Source organism: Crinia signifera, chromosome 9 (assembly GCF_055691185.1).
Source record: "Crinia signifera chromosome 9, ASM5569118v1, whole genome shotgun sequence".
NCBI classification, from domain to species: Eukaryota; Metazoa; Chordata; class Amphibia; order Anura; family Myobatrachidae; genus Crinia; species Crinia signifera.
In genome coordinates, this window is record NC_139225.1 from 145,246,417 (window position 1) to 145,273,985 (window position 27,569).

General features: G+C 50.5%; 1 protein-coding gene across 1 annotated transcript in view; it reads right to left on the reverse strand.

Annotated features, from left to right (window-relative positions):
* The window catches only part of LOC146036233 (complement factor B-like), a 61,382-nt gene extending 41,761 nt beyond the window's left edge, over positions 1-19,621 (reverse strand). Inside the window, exons 1-5 of the mRNA XM_083160106.1 lie at positions 19,466-19,621; positions 9,445-9,648; positions 6,171-6,356; positions 5,766-5,939; positions 4,506-4,601 (exon numbers count right to left, since the gene is read on the reverse strand). Of these exons, the coding sequence (XP_083016232.1) occupies positions 4,506-4,601; positions 5,766-5,939; positions 6,171-6,356; positions 9,445-9,648; positions 19,466-19,499 (694 nt within the window). The 5' untranslated portion in view covers positions 19,500-19,621. The remainder of the gene's footprint in view (positions 1-4,505; positions 4,602-5,765; positions 5,940-6,170; positions 6,357-9,444; positions 9,649-19,465) is intronic.
* Between the last annotated feature and the right edge of the window lie 7,948 nt (positions 19,622-27,569).

Below are 27,569 nucleotides of genomic sequence, written 5' to 3' on the forward strand. Positions count from 1 at the left end.
ACCCCAAACAACAACTTCAACCAAAATAGGAAACAATTCCAACAATGCTAAATTTTTAACCAAGCCTCTCTGCACCCAAGACTCCGGCCACCGGCCCACACACCAATGACCCTGGCAATAAGCCCCAAAACCGCCACTCCCAGCGGCGTCTGTGAAAAGGTCTAGCTCTGTAGCCACGCACGTGTCTGACATCCACAACGCCCTGCCATTAAAGGTTTCCAGAAAAGATGCCCACACCCGCAAGTCCCCTTTCAACTCACTACCTAATCTGACAAAATGATGAGGAAGAACCACCCCTGCTGTCGCTGCTGCCAGCCTCCTGCTGAAAATGCGGCCCATCGGCATAATGCGACACGCAAAATTCAACTTACCCAGCAAGGACTGTAATTCCCTCAATCTGATTTTCTTCAACAGCAACGCCCTCCCTACCTCGGCCTTCAAACCCAGTAACTTTTCTTCAGGCAAGCGACACTCCATATTCACAGTATCAATGACAATACCCAAAAAACTGATCACAGTCGCAGGGCCCTCCGTCTTTCCCGGAGCAAGCGGGACCCCAAAGTCTGCCGACACCCTTTCAACAGTCCTCAACAATAAATCACATACACCGGTCCCCCCGGGACCAATACATAAAAAATCATCTAGGTAATGAATAACTGAACTGCACCCAGAGACATCCTTAACCACCCACTCTAAAAAGGAACTAAAGGCCTCAAAATAAGCACACGACAAGGAGCACCCCATCGGTAAACAACGATCAACAAAAAACTCCCCATCCCAACAACATCCCAACAAGCGCAAACTGGTTGGATGAACAGGCAGCAACCGGAATGCCGATTCAATATCAGTCTTTGCCAACATGGCCCCTTTCCCAAACCGCTTCACCCACTTAACAGCCGCATCAAAGGATGTATAAACCACCGAGCAGATGTCGGGGTCAATGCCATCATTGACCGACGCCCCTTTTGGGAAGGATAAATGGTGTATCAGACGAAACTTGTTCGCCTCCTTTTTTGGCACCACCCCCAACGGAGAGACTATCAAATCTGGCCACGGTGCCGCCCTAAACGGTCCAGCCATACGACCCAGCTGCACCTCCTTAAACAGTTTTTCCTGCACCACTTCAGGATGCTCCCTAGCAGACTTCAAATTCCTCCTAAAACTTCCTGACACCTGCACGTCAGAAGGTATCTTAAAACCTTCCCTAAACCCCTCCTCCAACAAGGCGGCTGTCTGCTAGTCAGGATACCTACGCAGATAACCCAGCATCCTTTCCAGCCGAACTGGTGTCGCCCCCTTTTGAACTACTGTCTCGGGACTTCCCTCTGAAGCATTTATTTGCCCCATGGTTCCCTCCACATGATGAACATTCATGCTTGAATTTGCATTTTGCTCCAAACCGGCATGACCCGTCGTTGAAGGCAAAGCAGAGTCCCTTCTGCATGGCCGTCCCGCTTGTGGCCTCTCTCGGCCCCCCCCCATCCCCACGAAAGGGCTGCCCACTTTTTATGGGGGCCGTTACCTTTAACCATAAAGCAATATCCTTATGATCCCAACGAATGTTGGGGCGAACCGCCTTCCTCTGCCTAAACTGCTCATCATACCTGAGCCAAGCCATGCCCCCGTACACACGGTATGCCTCTCCTATCGCATCCATGTAACAGAATAAGCCTGAACAATTGTCAGGTGCCTTCTCCCCAATCACACTAGCTAAAATAGCAAATGCCTGTAACCAATTTGTGAATGACCGCGGTATCAGCCGATACCGCCGCCGTTCCTCCTCCTCCTTTTTCTCCTCCTTGCGGGGCCTATCCAGGTTAAAACGCTCTAAGGGTAGTAATGAAAATATATCCACATATTCCCCTTTCCAAATCTACTCCCTCACCTCTTGCTTCAGGTGGGCCCCCAATGGCCCCTCAAAACATACATACACCTCCCCTTTCGCAGTGTCACTAAGCCTCCCACTCTCATCCTGCGTCACCACACTGCCCCCTTCAGCCCCTGCCCTGCTGCTGCTTTGCTCCCCGCCGGATACCAGCACCACGCTGCTCCCCGGCACCCCACTGCTAACCGGCACCCCACTGCTAACCATCACCCCCCTGCTAACCGGCACCCCACTGCTAACAGGCACACTATTACTGACCGGCACACTAATGCTAGCTGGTGTGCCCGAATTCTGCGGTGCCCATGCTGCCGCCGGGGACGGCCCTGCCCCCTGCCGCAAACCCACCAGCCAATCTGCAAAACCACTCAATAATTCGGTAAAGCCCCTACTCATTTCCCCCTGGGGGGCTAACCCTCCCCCCCCCCTGACTTTGTGCTAAAGCATTAATAGACATAGAGACAGACTCACCAGGCTGCCTGGGGGCTGTGAACCCAGCAGCCGCAGGTCCAGTGTCCTGACGGGTCCCAGATGAAGAAGGACCAGGTATCTCTCCATCGTCTGCTGACGCTGCCATCTCTCTTCTCCTGTCATCCCGACCTTCAGGTATAGCACCAGCCGGCGTGACCGCATTGGAGGCGGAGCCAGCTGTGCGTCTCTCGCTCCGTGTACCAGGCCTGCGGTCCGCAGCCTGTACTTCTGCCCCCCTGGCACGACTCACCCCGCGCTGGGCAGCAGCATGCCCCGCCGCTCCAGGTCCAGACCCACGCAACGCCGGATCTTCTTGCACGTGGGGGGGGGGTTCCCCCCGCGCGGAGGGTTCCGCCTGCATGTTGGATTCCTCCCAGACCTGGTCCTGCGGGCGGAAGGTGCCCGGCCCGCAGCCTGGCCTGGAGGGTCCCTGACGGGGCTCCTAGAACGGCGCTGAACCCTGGGGGACACGGATGGGCTGAAGCGCTCCGGAGGCCTGGACCTCCGAGGCCGTGCGCCCGCTGGAGCAGCCTCCTGCGTTGCTGCTCCCAGTCCCCCCAGCAGACCTGACATCTGCTGCTGCAGCCACTCTGTCCCTCTGGTGCCTGCTGCCTCCCTGAGGGCAGCCAGCGCTGCAGATACCTCAGCATCAGCGTTTGGGGAAGCCATGGGAGATGCAGTGCTGCTTTGCTGTTCAGAAAAATCTCCCAGTGACCCCTATTTCCTGCCTGCACCCTGCTTATATACCCTTACTACACCCCGTTAAGCCCCTCCCCCTATGACCCTCTCCTTAGACACCCCTTCTATGACTGTCCAGCTAGTCAGCTCCCTACAAACCCTGTCAGGGGAGCCTACCCCCAGGCTTTGCCTCCAGTCCGGCTCCTACATTATGCTTTAACTTGAAAGCAGCATAAACATCTGACAATAGAAATATTGTCCTGTAAGAAGGACACAACACAATAATTATGTACAACACCACAAGAATTTGTATTCAGTATAGTCACAAAAGGAAACAATAGTCACGGACATTAATACTTATTTTTAGTGGTCAGCATTTTGGGCTGTACTTAACAGACATCTTTCAGTCAGACACTTGTGTGATTTTAACACACTATAATTTTCTTCTCTCTTTACATCACATTATATTGGACCAATATATGTCTGTGTATTGTATGTGATTTTATCCTCTATTTTTTGCTGTTTATGTGGTTTCCCAAATTCTAATACAGGGAATATTAAAATAACACTAATAAAAGTAATATTTTAATTTGTTACTTGTGCCTTCCCCTGAACAGTCCCTCTTCTCTTTTGTGTAAAACCAGTTCCTTTTCCCTGCCTGGGTTGTCGCTCTCTGCTGTGAAATTCTAGGACAGTGTGGTCTGTATTTCATCACTGATATGCAGACCAGACCTGTGCTGTGCTTGAGTCCGGCTGTCCCCTACCTCTGCCCGGCTGTCACTGACCTATGCCTAGCTGTCCGTTTCAGACAGAGTGGAACAGGCCGCCTAGGTCCCGAGGACTATGGGGCCCTAGGGCAACTGCCCACTAAGTCCATGCAAAAAGATGACCCTGGATGCTTATGCTATTCATAGCGATAGCAACTCATTTACTTGAACGGGGCAGGTTTTCTGTTTGTCTGGGCGGCGGCTGTGATCAGTGATACTCAATCAGATTTGAATCAAGCCTTAAAAGAGGTTCTGGAAAATCATTGGGCAACGTGCACTTTATATTATTAGTACAACCTAATATTATTCATTGTAATTTAGACACCTGTACTAGTCTATTCAGGGGTTGGATAACATTTGTTGGTGCACATAAATCTAAATTGCTGATCCAAATTTGAAGCATATGCTGCAAGTGTAGGCTGCTAATATGCAATTAGGCTGCTAATAATTTGTGCCCTCTCTCTATTCACTCCTTATATGTAATGGAATCATATTATCTCATAACATCAACTGTTTAATCTCTTTAGATTTATTCCTATGCTGCTTTGTGAATGGAGCTTCCCAACATATTAGATACAGTCCAGGCAATATGTAGCTCTAGACTCCACCCAACCTGGCTCTGTGTGTGGTTGCATTCATATCATATACACCCGCGGGTCTGTACATTGCTGCTGCTGAGTGTGTCTCGGATTAGCCTTTCCTCCTACCTTCTTCCTTATCTGGGTCAGCTGATTCAAAGTTTTCAGACAGGGAGGACTGGAAACTGGTGGCCACCTCCTTGGGGGTGTCATAGGTGTAATAGTCTGTGGAAGAGAAAGACCAATCAGAGACGGGATACGGTCATATAGTCTACAGCATTTAGGTCTACAAGCATTAGGTCTACACCACTAGGTCGACCTGCATTTAGGTCGACATGACTGAAGGTCGACATGCCTTATGTCGACAGGGTCATTTTAATATTAACTACTCGCTAGTCAGTGAATATATACAGCCCAGCCAACAGGACTGAATAATTAGAGATCAGGGGTGAGATTTAATAGGATGAGAGATTCAGAAAGTGAGAGATTTGGGAAGAAATCTCCAGTTTTTTTAAAGCGGCGATCATTTACACTGCAACACCAGACTGGTTTTGCAGTGTAAATGATTGCCGCTTTAAAAAAACTGGAGATTTCTTCCCAAATCTCTCACTTTCTGAATCTCTCATCCTATTAAATCTCACCCCAGATGTGCAGGTTCTGATTTACTCTGATTTCAAAGCAGGATCTTATTGGCTATCCCAAATCACATGACAGTTGACAATTGATAGCCAATAAGATCCTGCTTTGAAATCTGAGTAAATCAGAGTAAGGGCGGGATGTTGTAACATCCGCAGCCCATTATCACCCCCCTTCGCAGGCCACCGCATTATTAATAATGGCATATGCTGTAACATATGCGGTTATTAACACAAGGGACCGCTGTTGCGATAAGAGCTGTCCTTTGCAATGCGGCGCCGGCACTGGACTTCCAGGTCTGTGACCCGGGAGTCCATCTGCGCATGCGCAGAGTCACGCGCCGGCCGCAGGGCATGCTGGGAGGGATCCATGACAAATCCCTCAAACAGCGCTGCGGTAAGAAGCCCATAGGCTTCTGCAGGGAATCTACAGCTTTTGCTGGCGAATCCCTCCGCAAAAGGGGGGTTAGAGCATTACAGAAATGAGGTAAAAACCCCGATAACGGGGTTTTTACCGCATTTCTGTCTTAGAGAATCGCCCCCTAAATCAGAGCCTGCACATCTCTAATTATAATACATACCCAATAATAAGCACCCCATTGGGCTACAATATACTGCTCAGTGCTCTTCACCTTGTTATCCTTCTGGTTTTCTTTTAGAACTAGCGCTGTTCTGGTCTAGTTCGTTCTATTGCTCAATCGGTGCCTCTTGGTTTTGTTGACATGTAGTATTTCCATTATTTGTATCCTCTTACCCCTGCAGGATGGTTCAGCTCCTGACCAACGCTTGCTCTCCATACATGTCCTCTCACTAGATCCGAACATTTCCAGTCCGTTCTGGCACTGATATTTCACTTTGCTCTCGATTTTATAAGACGTGCCAACTTTTGTTGCCCCAAACGGGATTCCTGGATTGGGGCAATAGCCCTCTGTGTGGGGATAATTAGAGGAAGTTATAGAATATTTACAGATTTCCATGGACATCAGGGGTGTGTATACATAATGAACGTAGGTAAATTATCTGGTTCTCTAAAAATACTCTGTTAGTAACTAATTAAATATCATAGCATTTCCCCATAAGGAATACACTCATACTTCACGTCTTCAGCCTGTGGGCGCTGCTCTCAAACCCCCGCACAACCCTCTTACCAGATGCTTACCTTGATTATCGCATATAGTAATCTCCCCGCTCCATTTTCCGTTCTCCTGACATGTGTGATTCCCGGGTCCAAACATTTCAAATCCGCCATAGCACTCAAAGATAATCTCCTCTCCCACATAATAAAAATTTTTCCGAGGAGCGTAATCTCCACCATCAAATGCGATTTGTCTGGGACACTGAACAGCTTTGGGGGCAAAAAGGAACAAAAGCAAGAATAGAACACATTAATAAACAGTAAAAGTAGTCAAAATGAGCATCTGAAGGAATTTGATTGTAGAGAGGCAAACTGATACCCCATTCAGACATACGATCCTGGGCGGTGGGTACCAAGCTGATGCCATGTAAAATGTAAAATTAAGAACATTGGGTTTTGTTGTGTAACTAAAGTTCCAACATGCAAAATAATTACGTTTTAAGGTAAGTTTACGTTTTGAGGTAAGTTTAAGCAATAGACAGAATAATTCATGATCAAACACACATATATATATATATATATATATATATATATATATGTTATTGTCTGACCCCAATGGACTCTCTTTGTGTATTTTAGTGAATATCATTAAAAGCTAAGTTTAAGTATTATCATAATAGAATAGAATAGAATCAACTTTATTGGCCATGTATGCTTGCGCACACTAGGAATTTTGTGTGGATTTACAGTGCAGCATCAAGCAGGGATGAATGGGGGGGGGGGGAGAAGACATTACATACATTACATTAAGACATTACATGTGGGGAACACATGCCTACCGAGTTGCACAGCGCCTAGGCAGCCATCAGCGGCGCCACTGGTCACTGCTACAGCCAGGTAGGTAACATTAAGCAGAGACAGTACAGTTATCACACAGGGAACACATACCCACCGAGCTGAACAGTGCCTAGGCAGCCATCAGCGGCGCCACTGGTCGCAGAAACAGCCAGGTAGGTAACAATACAAGCAGACAGTACAGTTATCACACAGGGAATATATTTGACTGAGCTGCACAGGTCCTAGGCAGGCATCAGCGGCGCCATCTTGATCATGCTGCTCAGAGGCAGCAGTAATAATATTTGTATTTATGTAGCACTTTTCTTCCAAAGCTGGCACACCCTGTCAGCTTGTTGCTGGCGGGGTGTGCAACCAGCGAATGTACAGCATACAGGCTTTGCATACAGTGGGGGCAGAGGTATATGATGATGATCATGGTAAAGAAACAGTAAAACAAAGAGTAATACATAGCTTTCCTCAGAGGCTGAGATAGATGGTATCTTGGGAAAAGCAAAAATAAAACATGGCAGTGTTTCAGTTTATGTCCAAATCCAGTCCTAACTCATTGCTTGCTTTAGATGACTGCTTCAGATGATGCCAGGCAAGCCTAGAGATGAGCCCTTCTATATAGCAATTAAATAAAAGATCATATATATATATATATATATATATATATATATATATATATATATATATATATAAGCACTTACCCCTTCAGGAAAAGGAATTGGAGCCAGCACTCAGCAGTTGGTGATAGAAAAACAGGCACCATGCTGAAAAGGCGCTGTCTCCCTCCCTGCTCTGCTAAAGCTGGCTCAGCCCTCACTGTCACTGCCTCCTGCACGCTGCCCGCAGTGCCTGTCTGACAGCGTGCGGCAGTATGGAGAGGCTGAGCAGCTCCCTGCACCGCGCACACACTGTCCTCCTCCTGCGACCTGCCCCCTGTTCCTCACGGACACTTGAGCTGAGGCATGTGTCTGTGAATGCCTGGATGACATGTCATGTCCGGATCCGCCCCCTACCCATTGCTCCCTGCGCCTGTCAGCTGTCAATCAAATGACAAACAGGCAGCGCCGCCTCCCCTTTCTTCCCTCTTCTCAGTGTGCTGTGCCAGTGCCGCTGCCAGTCCTCAACACTCCGCCCCCTCTATCTCCTCCCCTCTTCTTCCATCTCCTCCTTCCCTCCCCTCCTTTCCCCCTCAGTCACGAGTGCTGCACATACTTTTTGTACTGCTTTCGGATCGCATCACACACCATACGATGCAATGCGATCTAGCCCATAATGTATGCAATTCTCGCAGCGTGTATGGGCACCTTTAGTGCCTGCAACATTTTGCGGACACAGCACTGAGATTGTGTATGCATACATGTACATGTACCCGAGATCCTCTATAGAATCGCATGTTGCATACACTCCCACAATCGGACTGCAGCTTGTTGCAATGGCAATGTGAAAGGGCGCAAAATGTATGGTTTGCAGGAGGGCGCCGGACACCCTAGCACCGGCCCTGGCAATGGTTACAGCTGTTATCCTGACAGCTGTTTCAACTGCTCCATGGCAGTTTTCATCAGAGGCAAACTGCCATTGCAACTATGTCTTTGCATTAAAACACTATTTTTCTTTCACCAACTGCTGAGTGCTGGCTCCAATTCCTTTCCCTGAAGGGGTAAGTGCTTTTGTTCATTTTCTATGTGCCTGGCACCGGCTATACTTACATCATCGCTTGGAGTGCTTCACCTTTGAAAAACTGTACTATATATATATATACACATGCACAAACACAGAAGGTAGCAGACTAGCTTTCGAAGCTTTTGCTTCGAGTGTGCTTACTAGTAAATAATATATATATAAACCAATATCAAGAGAGTTCTTTTTTCTTCCAGCAACCTCAAATCATTTCCCTCTCAAGGGAGAACCTCGACATGAGCTACAATGAGAATGTTCTCTTTCTATTGTATATAATTGTGGATTTCTGAATTAATTTACGTTTATCTTTTCAATCAAAACCTGTGCACTGTCCCTCCCTTTCCCCTACCTTATGGGGGTTATTGTGGTTCATCCTTGTGAGTGAACCAGATTCCGCTTTGCGCCGGCCCACCATTCGCAAGGCGCGTACATTCGCACTGGCTGCGAATGGATGTTTTACCCTGATGGACATGCCCGCCCCCCCCGCATGTCCGTCATGGCCTCATTAGCATGAGAACGCCCAGTGTTCCCATGGGAACCTCCATGAAACGCTAGGTGTTCCCATATGGTAATGGGACAGCCCCCCTCCGCCCTCCGTTCGCAAAGATGGGTGCTTGCACCGAGCGAACAGTTTGTTCGCCATGGGTGCGCACAAGTGCAGAAATGCGCAAAGCGCAAACATCGGGCCCCTTGCGAATGTAGGGGTCCGTGCAAACAGAATTATTTGTGTAGAACATAGCATGGAGTACATGGAGTGTAAGAATTAGGAGCAGTGGAAATAAGGAGTAAGCAGTGTCAGAGCATTGTATATAGGGGGTAAGAGAAGGTTGGTTACCTTTACATACAGCCTTCTTATTTTCTTTCTCCCAGTGGCCTTCGGATAAGCACTTACGTGAGAAGGCGGGGAACGGGTACATCCCCTTGGGGCATTTATACGTCACCTCACTGCCCATGTTTCCTCCATCACTCAATGTGTAGTTGCCACCAACAATGGGCACTTTTCTGAGGTCACATTCAACGGCAGGGGCAGCGATGGACACTAGAAGGATAGAGATATAGTTAACAAAACATAGAAGGAATAATTCAAGGTATAAAATCACTGCCATTATTACTATTTATTATTAATCACAAACTCTGCAGTTCCATACACAAGTTGTCCAATGCCCCTTATTAAATAACATATCTCAATATACTTTTATACTGCTGTATCCAGGATTTGAACTCATAACCTATTGCATTCCATCATTGAGCAATTTGTGAAAAATGAACAGCAATGCAATTGAGCAGATCTATGTAGTGTGCAGCTGCACATCAAATCCCTTGAAACCACACACTAAATAGATCTGCTCAGCTGCAATTCTGATTAGGAGTTCAATACCAGGTATATAAGCATTTTGAAACAGTGTAACTGGGTGGGGGATGGAAAGGGGGTGTGGTCACGAGATGCCGAACTTCAAGGAGAAGGGAAACTACGAGTGAAAGTAACCTGGCGTCAGTCAGGTTGGGTCCAGTGGCGCTGCAGATCCCGACGACCATTAAAGGTGGTAGCTGCGATGACCTTTCTGTTGCAGGAACTGGTTACTTGGCATGACTTTTACAGACAGTCAGCCGCCGACACAACTCAGGGGCCTGAGACCAGAGATTACCAAAGCTTGGCATCTGGGAGAGCTACTGCAGTTGCTGATCCACCCCCGGAAACCAAGTCTGAGGCTCAATGGAACCTGGTTGATGACAATATATCACTGCAGGACTTTGAGCAAGAGCAACGTGATGACAGAAATCTGGTACATGCCTTTGAGACTGAAAAAGTGGTTAATTGTAGGGTGATTGATGCTTTACCATCAGAGGGTATGCCATATTTTGTACTGAAAAATGATTTTCTATATTGGGGGGTATTCAATGAGGACGGACTCCGGCTCCAGCAGTCCCAGCGCTGACATCTGCTATCACCACTCTGTGGCTGCCGGAGCCGGAGGTCTGCTGCTGCAGGACCCGTCCCCTTCCTCAGCCTGTGCGGGGGCTCCCTGCGACATCAGAGCGCTCCCCCACCGGGACACCAGTCCTCACATCCCCCTGCCAGGACTCCGCAGAGTGAGACGCTGGCAGCGGTTGTGAGGAGAGTGTGACTCCGGCATTGGCTGTGAGCGGCAGCGCAGGGGAACGATTGGCGGGCAGGTGAGCAGTGCACTGATGTTGGAGGGGGGGGGGGGGATGACCTGCAGGGCAAACAACTACACACACATCGCCTGACTCCTGCAGTCCTGCTACATGGCCTCCCAGGCAGCCTCTGCTGGTAATCGGGTATCTTGCTGTGGAGTTGTCAGCGCTCAGAACGGTGAGTGGCCGGCACCTGATGAGCACAGTTCATGTCCTGCTCTGCTACATTAACAGTGCTGATCTGATGCTGGTTATATGCTGTGGGTGTATATGCTGCTCTCACACCTGTATCCCCCCTGCTGCTGTCAGTGGCAGCCTGATTGTTCCAGGTTGTGGCACTGATGACTACTATCAGGCTCTGCCAGGCAGAGGGCACAAACTGATCCCCCTGCCAGGCACTGGGCTCTTCTTTGCTTCCGGCTCTCACATGCCTTTGAACTTGCCCCGGGCAGCAGTGGAACCTGTTCCTACTCCGAGCCTTTTGATGCGATTGTTTTCACAATGTGCTCCATCTGACCAAGCTGCCGAGGCAGCGTCCCGGCTCTCTCCCCTTCCTGCAGACCTCCGGCTCCTGCTCCGATGAGCATAACCCCCTGGCAGAGAGCTGCCACAGCCGCCAGCATCCCTGATACTGACCGCCCAATAGCTGACGTCCCCTGCATCCCCCCCCACACATATGCTGCAGGGACCCCCTGACCTCCAGCGCTACCGAACCCTGTGCTGCCAGACCTCGCTGCATGCCACCCACCAGCGGGCAGGGGGTCCCTGCAGCCCTTAAGTGAGATCAGCGGCGCCCCCTGCAATTTGTAATGTAATCAGCAGCACAGCATATTTAATGTGATTAGCAGCGCCGCACCCCCCACTCTCTGGAAATCCCAGTGAAAACCCCATTGAAATACACCAGCGAATTGCAGCGAGCATGAAATGGATAACTGGCCATCTCGGGGAGAAGAAAACACTCCAACGTATACAGTTAAGGTTCTTTTGGCCCGGCATCTATTATTATTATTATAATTTTATTTATAAGGCGCCACAAGTGTTTCGCAGCGCCGTACAAAGGAACAATACAGGGAGACAAAGCTTGGCATAACATTGAATAAATAACAAGAATACAGTACAAATAAAGAGCGCACAGTTCAATACACATCTATGGTATTGTTAGAAATGCAGAGTGTGCCAGAAGACAGCCCCACAGCCAGAGTTTAGGGCTCGACTGGTACCCCTCCCTATCATTTCCATGTCTTTTGAGCGGATTGGTATGGATCTGATAGGGCCAGTGGAAAAGTCTGCTCAATGGCACCAATTCATATTGGTGGTAGTTGATTATGCCACCAGGTACCCAGAGGGGGATGCAGTTAAAATCCCGGCGGTCGGGATCCCGGCGTTCAGAATCCCGACGCCGGAATCCCGACCGCCGAAATGCCGACACATTCTCCCTCCTGGGGTGTCCACGACACCCCTGGAGGGAGAATAAATTAGTGTGCCGAGCGTAGCGAGGCACCGGGCCCGCTGCGTGGCAAGCGCAGCGAGCCCGCAAGGGGGGGCGATCCACGTCCCCCCCTTGTCGGCATTTCGGCTGTCGGGATTCCGGCGTCGGGATTCTGAACGCCGGGATCCCGACCGCCGGGATTCAATACTGAATCCCCCAGAGGGTATACCCCTCAAAAATATTAAATCTGACACCATTACCAGAGAGCAACTAACCATGTATACCTGCTTAGGGATACCGAAATAAGTGTTAGCAGACCAAGGTACACTTTTTGTTTCTAGACTCATGAAGGATTTGTGCCGGTTGATACTTAATTAGACAGGATTACCACCTCAGTATACCATCTACAAACAGATGGCCTGATAGAAAGTGAAACATTTAATAAAACCCTTAAACAAATGATAAAGAGGGCAGTGCCACAAGAAAAACGAGATTGGGATCTGCTCCTACCTTGATGTTTGCGGTCAAAGAGGTACCCCAATACTCTACAGGGTTTAGGGCGGGATGTATTAAAATACATTGCCGCCCTTCATGGCCCCCCCGCCGCGATGCCGCCGCATATGTACTAACATATGCGGCTGGCATCGCGATGCGGTGACGGAGGCCCCCCGTGATACCTGTACTCTGGTGTGCGGGGGGTCTCCGTCATCTCCCTGCCGCCACGCTCTCCCCTCACGCCGGGGACAGCTAAACAAGCTGTCCCCGGAGCCTCCTCCTCCCCCCTGCAGCCGGAAGGATGTCTGGATGCTTCACTAGGGGGAGGAGGGGTTTACCTTCCGGGGTCCAGGAGGACCCTTCAGGAAGGTAAGCCAGAGGGGGGGTCGGCGAGGCGGTGAAAAGAAGCCCATAGGCTTCTATAGGGTATCGCCAGCCAAAGGTGGCGATACCGTTCAATGCGGTATCATTTTTGATACATTGGAAAATGCGGTAAAACCAGGGTTTTACCGCATTTTCCATTTGATACATCTCGCCCTTAGTCCCTTTGAGCTCCTCTATGGGAGACAGACCAGAAGGATTCTAGTTCTAATAAAAGAAGGGTGGGAAGAGCAACCGTGTCAGGACCCTAACATCGTTCACTTTGTGGCCATCTAAGGCAGATTTGCACCACTCCTGAACGAACACATGGAAAGGGCCCAACAACGTCAAAATCAAAGGTATGGCGGATTAGCTGCCCAAGCGATAGGCCGGGGTGTGGACTATGGTAGGGACCACTGGAGCATTTGCAAGAGTCTGTTTATGCTGTGATTACCTGTTTGCTGCTGCCTGTAACTACGCTTGCCTATGGAATTCACCTGGTATGCTGTGACCCGCTTTACAAATAAAGGGCCTTATTCTAGTTCACTCTTTCTGACAAAATCCTTCTTAGATGGACAAACCATGTGCACTGCAGGTGGGGCAGATGTAACATGTGCAGAGAGAATTAGATTTGGGTGGGGTTTTACTTCAAAGTGAGATCTATTTTGCAGTGTAAAAATAAAGCAGTCAGTATTTACCCTGCACAGAAACAAAATAACTCACCCAAATCTAATTCTCTCTGCACAAGTAACATCTGCCCCCCTGCAGTGCACATGGTTTTGTCCATCTAAGAAGGATTTTGTCAGAAAGAGTGAACTAGAATAAGGCCCAAAGAACGAAGACTTCATTTGTGCTCCTTTTTTTGTCTTACCGAAAACGGAATGGGTGGGAGGGATTGGTACAAACTTGTTTTGGCAAAATTTATAGTTATGCCACTGGTTGGGTCATTATGACCCTGCAGTTTTCACTTGTCTGTTTTTTTTTTTTGTAATGTAATGCAACATTGCCAAACTTCTCAGTAGCTGCAGCTAAGATCCCTCCCTACTTGTGTTTCACCACAGCTTAGTTGTCTTGTAACTGTACAGGGAAATAGACGTGTGCAAACATCAAAAAGGTAAATATGACCCAACCTTACAGTCGATTACAATTTCAAGCCAAATTAGTGTAGTGTTCATTGTTTATGTTTTTTGTTATTTATAGATTGAAGCCATTATCGCTGGCTAAATGGTCGCTGAGCGACCATATCGCCAGTGTGTTTTTGTGCTGTGGGAGATAAATCGGTAAGAGCACACTCCCACAGCCAGCCCTCAATGGTCGCTGGTCGCAGGAACATGCTCCTGCGATTATGGCTAAACATTGCTGGTATCTGGTGCACAATGCACTGTACCGCACATGATTACACCTGTGCACCAACGACCAGAGATTTCTAGTCAAAATGAGGTAGAGACAGAGGAGGAGATTCTCTAAAGCAGAAAAGCGGTAAAAAACCCATTATCAGGGTTTTTACCGCATTTCTTTATGCTCTATCCCCCCTCCGCAGTGGCAGCGCTGTGGAGGGAATCGCCAGCGAAATCTGGCGATTCCCTGCAGAAGCCTATGGGCTTCTTACCGCAGCGCTGTTTGAGGGATCCGTCAGGGATGTTACAACATCCCGCCCAGAACGAGAAAGAATAGCTTGCAACTTTCAGACAAAATCGCTGGTCGCTGATGGAAACGGTACACTGAGCAATATATTGCTGAGAGATATTAAGTCAAAATTGCTCAGCGACCATATTGCACCGTGTGTACACACCTTTAAGCTCCATACACACGGAGCAATATATTGCTCAGTGTCCCGTTTTCATCAAGGACCAGAGACGGTTGCTGATGAAAAGCAGACAGTGCTGGGGAAGAGGCAGGGAAACAGCTGATTGCCAGGGGAAGCTGCTGGTCGCAGGAGCGACCACCTTAGGCCTGGTCGTGGGAGCGCAACCCCGGCGGCCATCACCCTGTACACACGGGAATATGGTCGCTTAGTGACCATATCCCTGGCCATTATTGCTAAAATCGCACTGTTTGCACGGGGCGTAAGAAAGATAAACTACTAGGCCGGTGTTACATGTGCAGAGAGAGTGAGAGTTACCTTTGGTGGAGTTATTTTGTTTCTGTGCAGGGTAAATACTGGCTGCATTATTTTTACACTGCAATTTAGATTTCAGTTTGAACACACCCCACCCAAATCTAACTCTCTCTGCACATGTTACATCTGCCCCACCTGCAGTGCAGCATGGCTTTGTCCATTAAAGGAGAGTACTTTTGCAAACCAACTTGAATCACCCCATTGTTTCAGTGATTCTCACATACAGTACAATGATGAACAGCAATGCCACCAGCTGAACATTTACCATTGAAACACCTAGTGCTAAATTTACCCCCACCCCCAGGTAAAATCCTCCACTGTTCTCTGCCTAAGTGAAGCCAGATGCAGTCTGTGAGAATGCTCTGGCTTTACTGTGGCAGTCCCATTGGGAGGTGTTCTCTCCCTCTGGGACGCCCCTGGGACGCCTCTACTGTACATGGGCTCAGGGCCGGCGCCACCACTAGGCAAATCTAGGCATTTGCCTAGGGCGCCAGCCACTGGAGGGCGGCACTTTGCCCCTCGCCTCTCGCATGGAGGCTGCAGGGGTGTCCGTGCCGGGTACCTGCTGCACTGTGTGATCTGGCAGCGGGGTCCCTGCAGTTATGCACGCTATCCGGCAGCCAGGCGGCGTTGTGTGATCTGGCGGCGGGGTCCCTGCAGTGATGCGCGCTATCCGACAGCCAGGCGGCGGCGCGGGAAGCGCTGCTGGGTTTGAAAACATTCCGCATGCTGATTGGCTGAGATTCAGCCAATCAGCGTGCGGCGAGTTTTCAAACCCATCAGCGCTTCCCGCGCCACCGCCTGGCTGCCGGATAGCGCGCATCACTGCAGGGACCCCGCCGCCAGATCACACAACGCAGCAGGTACCCCCCCCCCCCCCCCGTAGGCACCGGGGCGCCCCACCCCCCCTCGCCTGGGGCTCCCTGCATGGGGTGCTTATACTAAATATCCATTTGCATGCGTGCAGGGGAATCAGCATGCAAGGGGGGAGGGAACAGTCGCGTTGGTGGTGGTGAGCGGCATTTAAATGACCCGCAAAGCTGAGGGTCAATCAGATTGACCTCTTATGTGTAGTCATTGCAATCCCCATAGGCTGGGTCGGCACTACCACTGCAGCTTTAGGCATTTGCTTAGGGCGCCGGCCACTGGAGGGCGGCAGTTGGGAGCAGATCCCCAGCCCTGGATGGAGGTAAGCCCCCCTCCCACCGAGTGACTTGGCGGCCACTGCCGCATCAAACCCCCGTGCAGTGACTTGGCGGCCTCGCCGCATCACCCGCTGCCCCCCACACACACACTGTGGAGTGCAGAGTCACCTGACACCCCCCCACATGGAGCGATGCACCGGCCGCATCAAACCCTCTGTGGAGTGGGTGAGCGCCTGGGGTGCTCCGGTGCCTTGCACCAGCCCTACCCATAGGCACCTAGGGGGCTGCAGCTGCAGGCAGGACTGGTTTTGTAAGGAGAGAGTGTATGGGAGACCCCCACCATGTATTAGGTTTTCACAGATTGTGGATGGCAAGGCTTTCAGTCAGAAAGGGGTTTTTATAGTATATCCCCTTACTGGCTTATGCTGCTTTCAGACCGCATAACTGGCTTTGACCCTGTATTTGAAAACGTTTTCAAAAACAGGTAAAACCCCTTTCACACCGCACCTCTTAAACGGTATATTACCGTTTAAGTGCCGATTTTTTGACACTGGCAGACCCGTTTTTGGAAACTTTCCAAATACAGGGTCAAAGCCAGTGCAGCCTTCAGCGCCGCCTCCCTCCCCCCCCTCCCCTCCGTGCAGCCCCCCCTCCCCCCGTCCCCCCCTCGTCACCCCCTCCCCTCCGTGCAGCCGGTACCTGAGTTCGGTTGCAGATCCCGGCACTGCAGTATGGTCGGAAGCACTTATGAAAAAAAGTGTCTTTAAGAAAATGGCTGCCCCATAGGAAAACCTGTTTTAAAAAACTGTCTTTCGTATGGGGGTAGCCATTTTCCGAAAGTCATTTTTCTTATAAGAAAAGTGACTTTTGGAAAATGGCTGCCCCCCCATAAGAAAGACAGTTTTTATAAACGGGTTTTCCTATGGGGCAGCCATTTTCTGAAAGACACTTTTTTTTACGAGTGCTTCCGACCATACTGCACTGCCGGGATCCACAACGGAGGTACCGGCTGCACGGGGGGTGGGTCGACACACGCGGGGGGGGGTGGTCGACACGCGCGGGGGGGGGGGTGGGTTGACACGCGCGGGGGAGAGGGTGTTTGACACACGCGCGGGGGAGAGGGTGTTTGACACACGCACGGGGGGGGGGGCGGGGCAGCTCCAGTGCTGTGAATATTTAATGAGCGCTCATTAAATATTCACTGCGCTGAATTTAGGACCCAGCTCATTGGCTGGGTCCTAAATACCGTTTCAGACCCGATTTTGATCCCAAAATAGCAGGTCTGAAACGGGTAGGACCCTGCATTTTAACCGGTTTGAAAAAACGGTATTTTCAAACCGGTTAATTGGATCTGCACCTTTCAGACCGCACAGATTACCGTTTTAAAACGGTAAAAAAAAACGGCAATATACCGTTTCCAAAGTGCGGTCTGAAAGGGGCATTAGGGTGCTGTCTACTGATTTGGATATATAGTACACAGAAAACAATATTCAGTGAACACACTAAAACTCCTATGGGGAATGTACCTTTCTGCGAATAAAGATCATATGTACAATTGAATCTGTGGAAAAAAGACCAATTTCACGCAAAAATTGCTCAGTGTGTAGAGTAACCTAAGATTGAACAATAAATTGAGTTACTATTTGCACTCTGCGTGTAAACAAACCTGCTAACATAACACCCATGACGTATCTTTGTATGCCATAATAAATACTGGTATCATATAATTGAAGAACTGCATAACGCTTACATATGTACGACACAATCCAGAGATTGGACCGTGTGTATATAGGGGTGAAACACCAGATACAGAGGGAGAGGTGTAGGGCTATGCGGCAAACACAACCCCACTCTGTATAATGATTTAATAAATGCAAACAGAGTTGCTATCCGGAAGAGTGACACCACGAGCACTCTTTGGACAAAACTGACGCATAAAGACAATCTGTCACAACATCAGTGTGGCTTTATTAGGGGTGAATTGAGGTGTGGATGCTGAGAAAGGCAATACAAACCAGAGAATAAAGATCAGCTAGTGATATCCACAGCACACAAGTGCACAAAGAGATACTTTCTTGCAACAATATGTATGTTGAAACATAACTGTAAACTCAGTGATTTATATGTTGCAACTGCTTAATAGCACACACTAGTCAGAGGAGAGGATAACTCTACATAAGAATCCCATCAATATTTGTGGACTGAGGGCAGAACTGATCAGCACGTACTAGATAATAAAGGCAACACAGTGCCTATATAATAACACGCACATTCGGCACATGTAATATAATAAGGCATCTCTGAAGCCTTTCTACTATAATATCTGTGAACGGATAACAGAGACTAATTATAAATCTTTCAAATTTTCCTTTTTTCTTATATATCTATCACTGCTTTTAATATATTTCGCCAATTGGATCCCTGTCACAGGGAACAGACTATCAGGTCACGTATAATTAAATAAAAATTAAAAATGATAAAACACAAAAAAATGGCCTGCTAGCTGTTGAGTTATTTTGTACCAATAAAACATACACCTTCGGGTAATTTTAAGTCCATTAGAGACTATGTGGATGAGGAGTGCGTCAAAATCAAACTGATTTCTTTTCTTTGTTTTCCTTTTTTCTGAGGACTGGATTTGTGTCATACTTAAAATTTGCATTTTTCATCCTCCTGTCCCCTGGTCAAACAGCTGCGTCACCGAATCATACAGCACATCAGGAACCTTTGCATTCTGGTGAAATTAATGCAATAAAGAATATCCGTGTGTATCAATGCCTATTTCCCTATAGATTGTAAGCTTGCGAGCAGGGCCCTCCTGCCTTTGACTGTCTGTAAATACCCAGTTTGTTGTATCACTGTCTCCTTTTGTAAAGCGCAACGGAACATGCTGCGCAATATAAGAAACTGTTAATAAATATATAATAAATACAATTTGCAACCACAAATATTTTTTAGATAAGTGGTGTCCTATATTCTATGGATACACAGATGGAGCAGAGTTTATTGCAGCTGTAGCCCAGCACATAGACCTTTTATAAATAACTTAAGCATCCCCAAACTAATCACAACTAATGGACAGATCTTTCACAAAGTCTATATCGCCATTTATGATGAAATTCTGCACAGGACACATCACTGTGTTACCTACCTGCTATCTGGCTGAGGAGAAGCAGAGGTAACATCCTGCCCAATGTATCCGATCACTCTCCAAATACCTGGCTGTCTACAGCTCTCTCCTCCTGTGACCAGCGATGTCCACTTTACCTGTGAGGGATCAGGGACTGTGTATATAAGAGGGGGATGTGGACAAGTGAATTTTGTGAGGAGGGGGGAGGGGGGGGGGGGTGAGGTGAATTCCTGTAAATGAAAAATAAACAGTCCCATTTCACAACAGGAGATTACAGAGAAGGGAGGAGGAGGAAGAGGATTACACAATTGCCTGATGAAGTAAAAAGAAGAAATTACTATCTTTAATGTCTATTTGTGAAAGCAAGAATGGGGGTTATTCCAGGGCCGAAACTAGGTTTTCTGGTGTGCAAATCCCCCCCCCCCTAAAAAAAACACCAAAACACCACAACATGGACCTTGGCAGCGGTAGTCCGTGTCGGCTGCTTTGGGGGCAGGTTAGCAGCCAATTCCAATGTGTCAACATGTGCTCCACATCAGAGGGACTATTTTAGTTAATCATACTGCTTTCACATTGCAGAAATGGGTAATGACACAGTATTCTTAAATGGGACTTTAAAACGGGTCTGAGCCTCGAGACCTTTCACATTGCAGATGAAAACCATTTTAAAAATCATTTAATACCATTCAAACATTCAACCCGTTTAACACCCAAGGGACACGTTTCAAGCCATTGAAATAGAGATGTTCAAACTGCCAAAAAAACAGCTTTGAACCGTGTAGGACTCTGCTTTGTAACCGTGTTGAAATACCGGTTAACTTTAACCGGTAAATCAACTCTGGCACTTTCTCATTGCAGCCTTAAATGTTTTAAAATGGAAAAAAAACGGCAATATACCGTTTTAAAAGTGCGATGTAAGTTACAGTAACCGGTCTTTCCCTAAGAGGGGAGGTTATTTTTCAAAAGGAGCCAGTAACAGTTATCATTAAAATGATGAAAAAAGACTTTTTCTATGTGGCGCTGGACAATACACACACAAGTTTAAAAAATAAATGAATTTATTACACAATATAAATAAAAATAATATTAAAGATAAGAATAAAAGTATACATAAAAACACACACACACACACAAAAAAAAAAAATTCTATAATAACTCCCGGGAATTAAATAATATATCAGCCAGTGATTGTTGGTTATAAATTGCTCACCAGGAGAGGGGGCAATCGGTTCCCATAAATTCACAACAGGTAAGCTGGTTATTAGCTGGTTATATCGAGATAGACCATATATATCCATATATATCCTAGATCCCAGTGTTTTTCAACCACTGTGCCATGGCACACTAGTGTGCCTTGAGCTGTTCTCAAGTGCGCCCCCAGATCTAGAGATGCCCAAACCAGTTTACAGCCACCACCAGTTTAACTGTTATTTACTGGTCTCTTCTTTTCATGTAAAGGGCCAATGTATTTTATTTTTGTTACCTGTGGGGACCAGTGAGATTGTTTTTAATGTGGGGGCCAAAAGGTTTGTTTTTTCCTGGGGGGGCCAATGTGCTTTGTCCTGTGGGGATCTTAAAATCTTGGCAATTTTAAAATCTTATTTAGTGTGCCACAACGTAAAAAGGTTGAAAATCACTGCTCTATCCTATAGGGATGGTCGGAGAAATATTAGTTGTACTGACCGTTCCAGTTTTTCTTCAAATATATAAAAAATACATTTGTCAGTATTCAGGATGGCAATCCTCACTTAAGAGGGAAAAACAGAAAGAGCATAGTGGCCCTCTTGGAATGGGTCATGTTGGGAGGTATGTCTCATACCTCCCAACTGTCCCGCTAAACGCGGGAACTTCCCGTTTTTTGGGGCCGTTTCCACGTCCGGCAGTGTCCCGCTGTGGGGGGGGGGCAATTGGGAGTCGTCCCCCCCCCAATCTTACAGAATAGACGCTATGTGCATAGGATCTATTCAGTGGCGCAGTGGCTGAAAATGGGGGCGCTGCCTAATTTGCATAAGCTGCACACTCATTTGCATACTCCACGCCCCCTTTCCGGGCGCACACGAGGCTTCGCCACACGAGTGTCCCTATTCTTCAATTGCAAAAGTTGGGAGGTATGTGTCTGGGTATAGACCTCAGACAGCCCGTGAATTAAGTGTCCGCACTCACCCACCCGCACTGCCATGCTCTCATTGTTGCAGTGGGGGCTTTTTGGATGCGATCCCGCAGCTGATGAAGGGCAGCAATAAGCAGGCTCCATTATGTGCTGTAGCGGCTTGCTCATGTGCGGCTGTAGTGGATCAATGATGGGCAACGGGCTCCACGTTCTAAAAAGCAGCAGTCATTAAAATGATATGGTAGTGGGATGTGGCAGCTATGGTCATGAACAGCGGTTCCCAACCTTTTTTCTCTCCTGTACCCCCTGATTAGGATTTTCATTTATGAGTACCCCCCTCCTCTCAATTTGAAATGTCCACCGAAACTACGAGCGGGGTGTAAGTGAGCAGTATGAGTTATATCAAGGTCCCCCTGTGTCTGGCCGCTGGCTGTGCATTGTCTCCGGTAGCGGAGGAGTAGTGTGCGGTCAGGAATCAGGTCCCTCTGTGTCTGGCCGCTGGCTGTGCACTGTCTCCGGTAGCGGAAGAGTAGTGTGCGGTCAGTAATCAGGCCCCTTTGTGTCTGGCAGCTGGCTGTGTACTGTCTCCGGTAGTGGAGGAGTAGTGTGCGGTCAGGAATCGGGTCCCTCTGTGTCTGGCCGCTGGCTGTGTGCTGTCTCCGGTAGTGGAGGAGTAGTGTGTGGTCAGGAATCGGGCCCCTCTGTGTCTGGCCCCTGGCTGTGTCCTGTCTCCGGTAGTGGAGTGGTAGTGTGAGTTCAGGAATCGGGTCCCTCTGTGTCTGGCCGCTGGCTGTGTACTGTCTCCGGTAGTGGAGGGGTAGTGTGTGGTCAGGAATCAGGCCCCTCTGTGTCTGGCTGCTGGCTGTGTACTGTCTCTGGTAGCGGAGGAGTAGTGTGCGGTCAGGAATCAGGCCCCTCTGTGTCTGGCCGCTGGCTGTGTACTGTCTCCGGTAGTGGAGGAGTAGTGTGCGGTCAGGAATCAGGCCCCTCTGTGTCTGGCCGCTGGCTGTGTACTGTCTCCGGTAGTGGAGGAGTAGTGTGTGGTCAGGAATCGGGCCCCTCTGTGTCTGGCCCCTGGCTGTGTACTGTCTCCGGTAGTGGAGGGGTAGTGTGAGGTCAGGAATCGGGCCCCTCTGTGTCTGGCCGCTGCCTGTGTACTGTCTCCGGTAGCGGAGGAGTAGTGTGCGGTCAGGAATCAGGCCCCTCTGTGTCTGGCCGCTGGCTGTGTACTGTCTCCGGTAGTGGAGGAGTAGTGTGCGGTCAGGAATCAGGCCCCTCTGTGTCTGGCCGCTGCCTGTGTACTGTCTCCGATAGCTGAGGAGTAGTGTGCGGTCAGGAATCAGGTCCCTTTGTGTCTGGCAGCTGGCTGTGTACTGTCTCCGGTAGTGGAGGAGTAGTGTGCGGTCAGGAATCGGGTCCCTCTGTGTCTGGCCGCTGGCTGTGTGCTGTCTCCGGTAGTGGAGGAGTAGTGTGTGGTCAGGAATCGGGCCCCTCTGTGTCTGGCCCCTGGCTGTGTACTGTCTCCGGTAGTGGAGGGGTAGTGTGAGGTCAGGAATCGGGCCCCTCTGTGTCTGGCCGCTGCCTGTGTACTGTCTCCGGTAGCGGAGGAGTAGTGTGCGGTCAGGAATCAGGCCCCTCTGTGTCTGGCCGCTGGCTGTGTACTGTCTCCGGTAGTGGAGGAGTAGTGTGCGGTCAGGAATCGGGTCCCTCTGTGTCTGGCCGCTGGCTGTGTGCTGTCTCCGGTAGTAGAGGAGTAGTGTGTGGTCAGGAATCGGGTCCCTCTGTGTCTGGCCGCTGGCTGTGTACTGTCTCTGCTAGTGGAGGAGTAGTGTGCGGTCAGGAATCAGGCCCCTCTGTGTCTGGCCGCTGGCTGTGCACTGTCTCCGGTAGTGGAGGAGTAGTGTGTGGTCAGGAATCGGTTCCCTCTGTGTCTGGTCGCTGGCTGTGTACTGTCTCCGGTAGGGGAGGAGTAGTGTGCAGTCAGGAATCGGGTCCCTCTGTGTCTGGCTGCTGGCTGTGTACTGTCTCCGGTAGTGGAGGAGCAGTGTGCGGTCAGGAATCAGGTCTCTCTGTGTCTGGCCGCTGGCTGTGTACTGTCTCCGGTAGCGGAGGAGTAGTGTGCGGTCAGGAATCGGTTCCCTCTGTGTCTGCCCGCTGGCTGTGTACTGTCTCTGGTAGCGGAGGAGTAGTGTACGGTCAGGAATCGGGTCCCTCTGTGTCTGGCTGCTGGCTGTGTACTGTCTCTGGAAGCGGAGTAGTGTGCGGTCAGGAATCAGGCCCCTCTGTGTCTGGCCGCTGGCTGTGTACTGTCTCCGGTAGTGGAGGAGTAGTGTGCGGTCAGGAATCAGGTCCCTCTGTGTCTGGCCGCTGGCTGTGCACTGTCTCCGGTAGCGGAAGAGTAGTGTGCAGTCAGGAATCGGGCCCTTCTGTGTCTGGCCACTGGCTGTGTGCTGTCTCCGGTAGCGGAGGAGTAGTGTGCGGTCAGGAATCAGGCCCCTCTGTGTCTGGCCGCTGGCTGTGTACTGTCTCCGGTAGTGGAGGAGTAGTGTGTGGTCAGGAATCGGGTCCCTCTGTGTCTGGCCGCTGGCTGTGTGCTGTCTCCGGTAGTAGAGGAGTAGTGTGTGGTCAGGAATCGGGTCCCTCTGTGTCTGGCCGCTGGCTGTGTACTGTCTCTGCTAGTGGAGGAGTAGTGTGCGGTCAGGAATCAGGCCCCTCTGTGTCTGGCCGCTGGCTGTGCACTGTCTCCGGTAGTGGAGGAGTAGTGTGTGGTCAGGAATCGGTTCCCTCTGTGTCTGGTCGCTGGCTGTGTACTGTCTCCGGTAGGGGAGGAGTAGTGTGCAGTCAGGAATCGGGTCCCTCTGTGTCTGGCTGCTGGCTGTGTACTGTCTCCGGTAGTGGAGGAGCAGTGTGCGGTCAGGAATCAGGTCTCTCTGTGTCTGGCCGCTGGCTGTGTACTGTCTCCGGTAGCGGAGGAGTAGTGTGCGGTCAGGAATCGGTTCCCTCTGTGTCTGCCCGCTGGCTGTGTACTGTCTCTGGTAGCGGAGGAGTAGTGTACGGTCAGGAATCGGGTCCCTCTGTGTCTGGCTGCTGGCTGTGTACTGTCTCTGGAAGCGGAGTAGTGTGCGGTCAGGAATCAGGCCCCTCTGTGTCTGGCCGCTGGCTGTGTACTGTCTCCGGTAGTGGAGGAGTAGTGTGCGGTCAGGAATCAGGTCCCTCTGTGTCTGGCCGCTGGCTGTGCACTGTCTCCGGTAGCGGAAGAGTAGTGTGCAGTCAGGAATCGGGCCCTTCTGTGTCTGGCCACTGGCTGTGTGCTGTCTCCGGTAGCGGAGGAGTAGTGTGCGGTCAGTAATTGGGTCCCTCTGTGTCTGGCCGCTGGCTGTGTACTGTCTCCGGTAGCGGAGGAGTAGTGTGCGGTCAGGAATCGGGCCCCTCTGTGTCTGGCTGCTGGCTGTGTACTGTCTATGGCAGCGGAGGAGAAGTGTGCGGTCAGGAATCGGGTCCTTCTGTGTCCGGCCCCTGGCTGTGTACTGTCTCCGGTAGCGGAGGAGTAGTGTGCGGTCAGGAATCGGGTCCCTCTGTGTCCGGCCGCTGGCTGTGTACTGTCTCTGGTAGCGGAGGAGTAGTGTGCGGTCAGGAATCAGGCCCCTCTGTGTGTGGCCGCTGACTGTGTGCTGTCTCCGGTAGTGGAGGAGTAGTGTGCGGTCAGTAATCAGGCCCCTCTGTGTCTGGCCGCTGGCTGTGTGCTGTCTCCGGTAGTGGAGGAGTAGTGTGCGGTCAGGAATCGGGCCCCTCTGTGTCTGGCCGCTGGATATATACTGTCGCTGGTAGTGGAGGATTAGTGTGCGGTCAGGAATCGGGCCCCTCTGTGTCTGGCCACTGGCTATGTACCTTCTCAGGTAGAGGAGGAGTAGTGTACGGTCAGTAATCGGGTACTTCTTTGTCTGGCCGCTGGCTGTGCACTGTCTCCGGTAGTGGAGGATTAGTGTGCGGTCAGGAATTGGGCCCCTCTGTGTCTGGCCGCTGGCTGTGTACTGTCTCCGGTAGCGGAGGAGCAGTGTGTGGTCAGGAATCAGGCCACTCTGTGTCTGGCCGCTGGCTGTGTACTGTCTCTGGTAGTGAAGGAGTAGTGTGCAGTCAGGAATCGGGCCCCTCTGTGTCTGGCCGCTGGCTATGTACCTTCTCAGGTAGAGGAGGAGTAGTGTGCGGTCAGTAATCGGGTACTTCTTTGTCTGGCCGCTGGCTGTGCACTGTCTCCGGTAGTGGAGGAGTAGTGTGCGGTCAGGAATCAGGCCCCTCTGTGTTTGGCCGCTGGCTGTGTACTGTCTCCGGTAGCGGAAGAGAAGTATGCGGTCAATAATCGAGCCCCTCTGTGTCTGGCCGCTGGCTGTGTACTGTCTCCGGTAGTGGAAGAGTAGTGTGCGGTCAGTAATCAGGCCCCACTGTGTCTGGCCGCTGGCTGTATACTGTCTCTGGTAGTGGAGGAGTAGTGTGCGGCCAGTAATCAGGCCCCTCTGTGTCTGGCCGCTGGCTGTGCACTGTCTTCAGTAGCGGAAGAGTAGTGTGCGGTCAGGAATCGGGTGCCTCTGTGTCTGGCCGCTGGCTGTGCACTGTCTCCGGTAGCGGAAGAGTAGTGTGCGGTCAGGAATCAGGCCCCACTGTGTCTGGCCGCTGCCTGTGCACTGTCTTCAGTAGCGGAAGAGTAGTGTGCGGTCAGGAATCGGGTGCCTCTGTGTCTGGCCGCTGACTGTGTGCTGTCTCCAGTAGTGGAGGAGTAGTGTGCGGTCAGGAATGGGGTGCCTCTGTGTCTGGCCGCTGGCTGTGTGCTGTCTATGGTAGTGGAGGAGAAGTGTGTGGCCAGGAATCAGGTCCCTCTGTGTCTGGCCGCTGGCTGTGCACTGTCTCCGGTAGCGGAGGAGTAGTGTGCGGTCAGGAATCGGGCCCCTCTGTGTCTGGCCGCTGGCTATGTACCTTCTCAGGTAGAGGAGGAGTAGTGTGCGGTCAGTAATCGGGAACTTCTTTGTCTGGCCGCTGGCTGTGCACTGTCTCCGGTAGTGGAGGAGTAGTGTGCGGTCAGGAATCAGGCCCCTCTGTGTCTGGCCGCTGGCTGTGTACTGTCTCCGGTAGCGGAGGAGTAGTGTGCGGTCAATAATCGAGCCCCTCTGTGTCTGGCCGCTGGCTGTGTACTGTCTCCGGTAGTGGAGGAGTAGTGTGCGGTCAGGAATCGGGTCCCTCTGTGTCCGGCCGCTGGCTGTGTGCTGTCTATGATAGCGGAGGAGAAGTGTGTGGTCAGGAATCGGGTCCCTCTGTGTCTGGCCGCTGGCTGTGCACTGTCTCCGGTAGTGGAGGAGTAGTGTGCGGTCAGGAATTGGGTCCCTCTGTGTCTGGCCGCTGACTGTGTGCTGTCTCCGGTAGTGGAGGAGTAGTGTGTGGTCAGGAATCGGGTGCCTCTGTGTCTGGCCGCTGGCTGTGCACTGTCTCCGGTAGCAGAAGAGTAGTGTGCGGTCAGGAATCAGGCCCCTCTGTGTCTGGCCGCTGACTGTGTGCTGTCTCCGGTAGTGGAGGAGTAGTGTGCGGTCAGGAATCAGGTGCCTCTGTGTTTGGCCGCTGGCTGTGTGCTGTCTATGATAGCGGAGGAGAAGTGTGTGGTCAGGAATCGGGTCCCTCTGTGTCTGGCCGCTGGCTGTGCACTGTCTCCGGTAGTGGAGGAGTAGTGTGCGGTCAGGAATTGGGTCCCTCTGTGTCTGGCCGATGGCTGTGTTCTGTCTCCAGTAGTGGAGGAGTAGTATGCGGTCAGGAATTGGGTGCCTCTGTGTCTAGTCGCTGGCTGTGTGCTGTCTATGGTAGCGGAGGAGTAGTGTGTGGTCAGGAATCGGGCCCCTCTGTGTCTGGCCGCCGGCTGTGTCCTGTCTCCGGTAGCAGAGGAGAAGTGTGTGGTCAGGAATCGGGTTCCTCTGTGTCTGGCCACTGGCTGTGTACTATCTCCGGTAGGGGAGGAGTAGTGTGCGGTCAGGAATC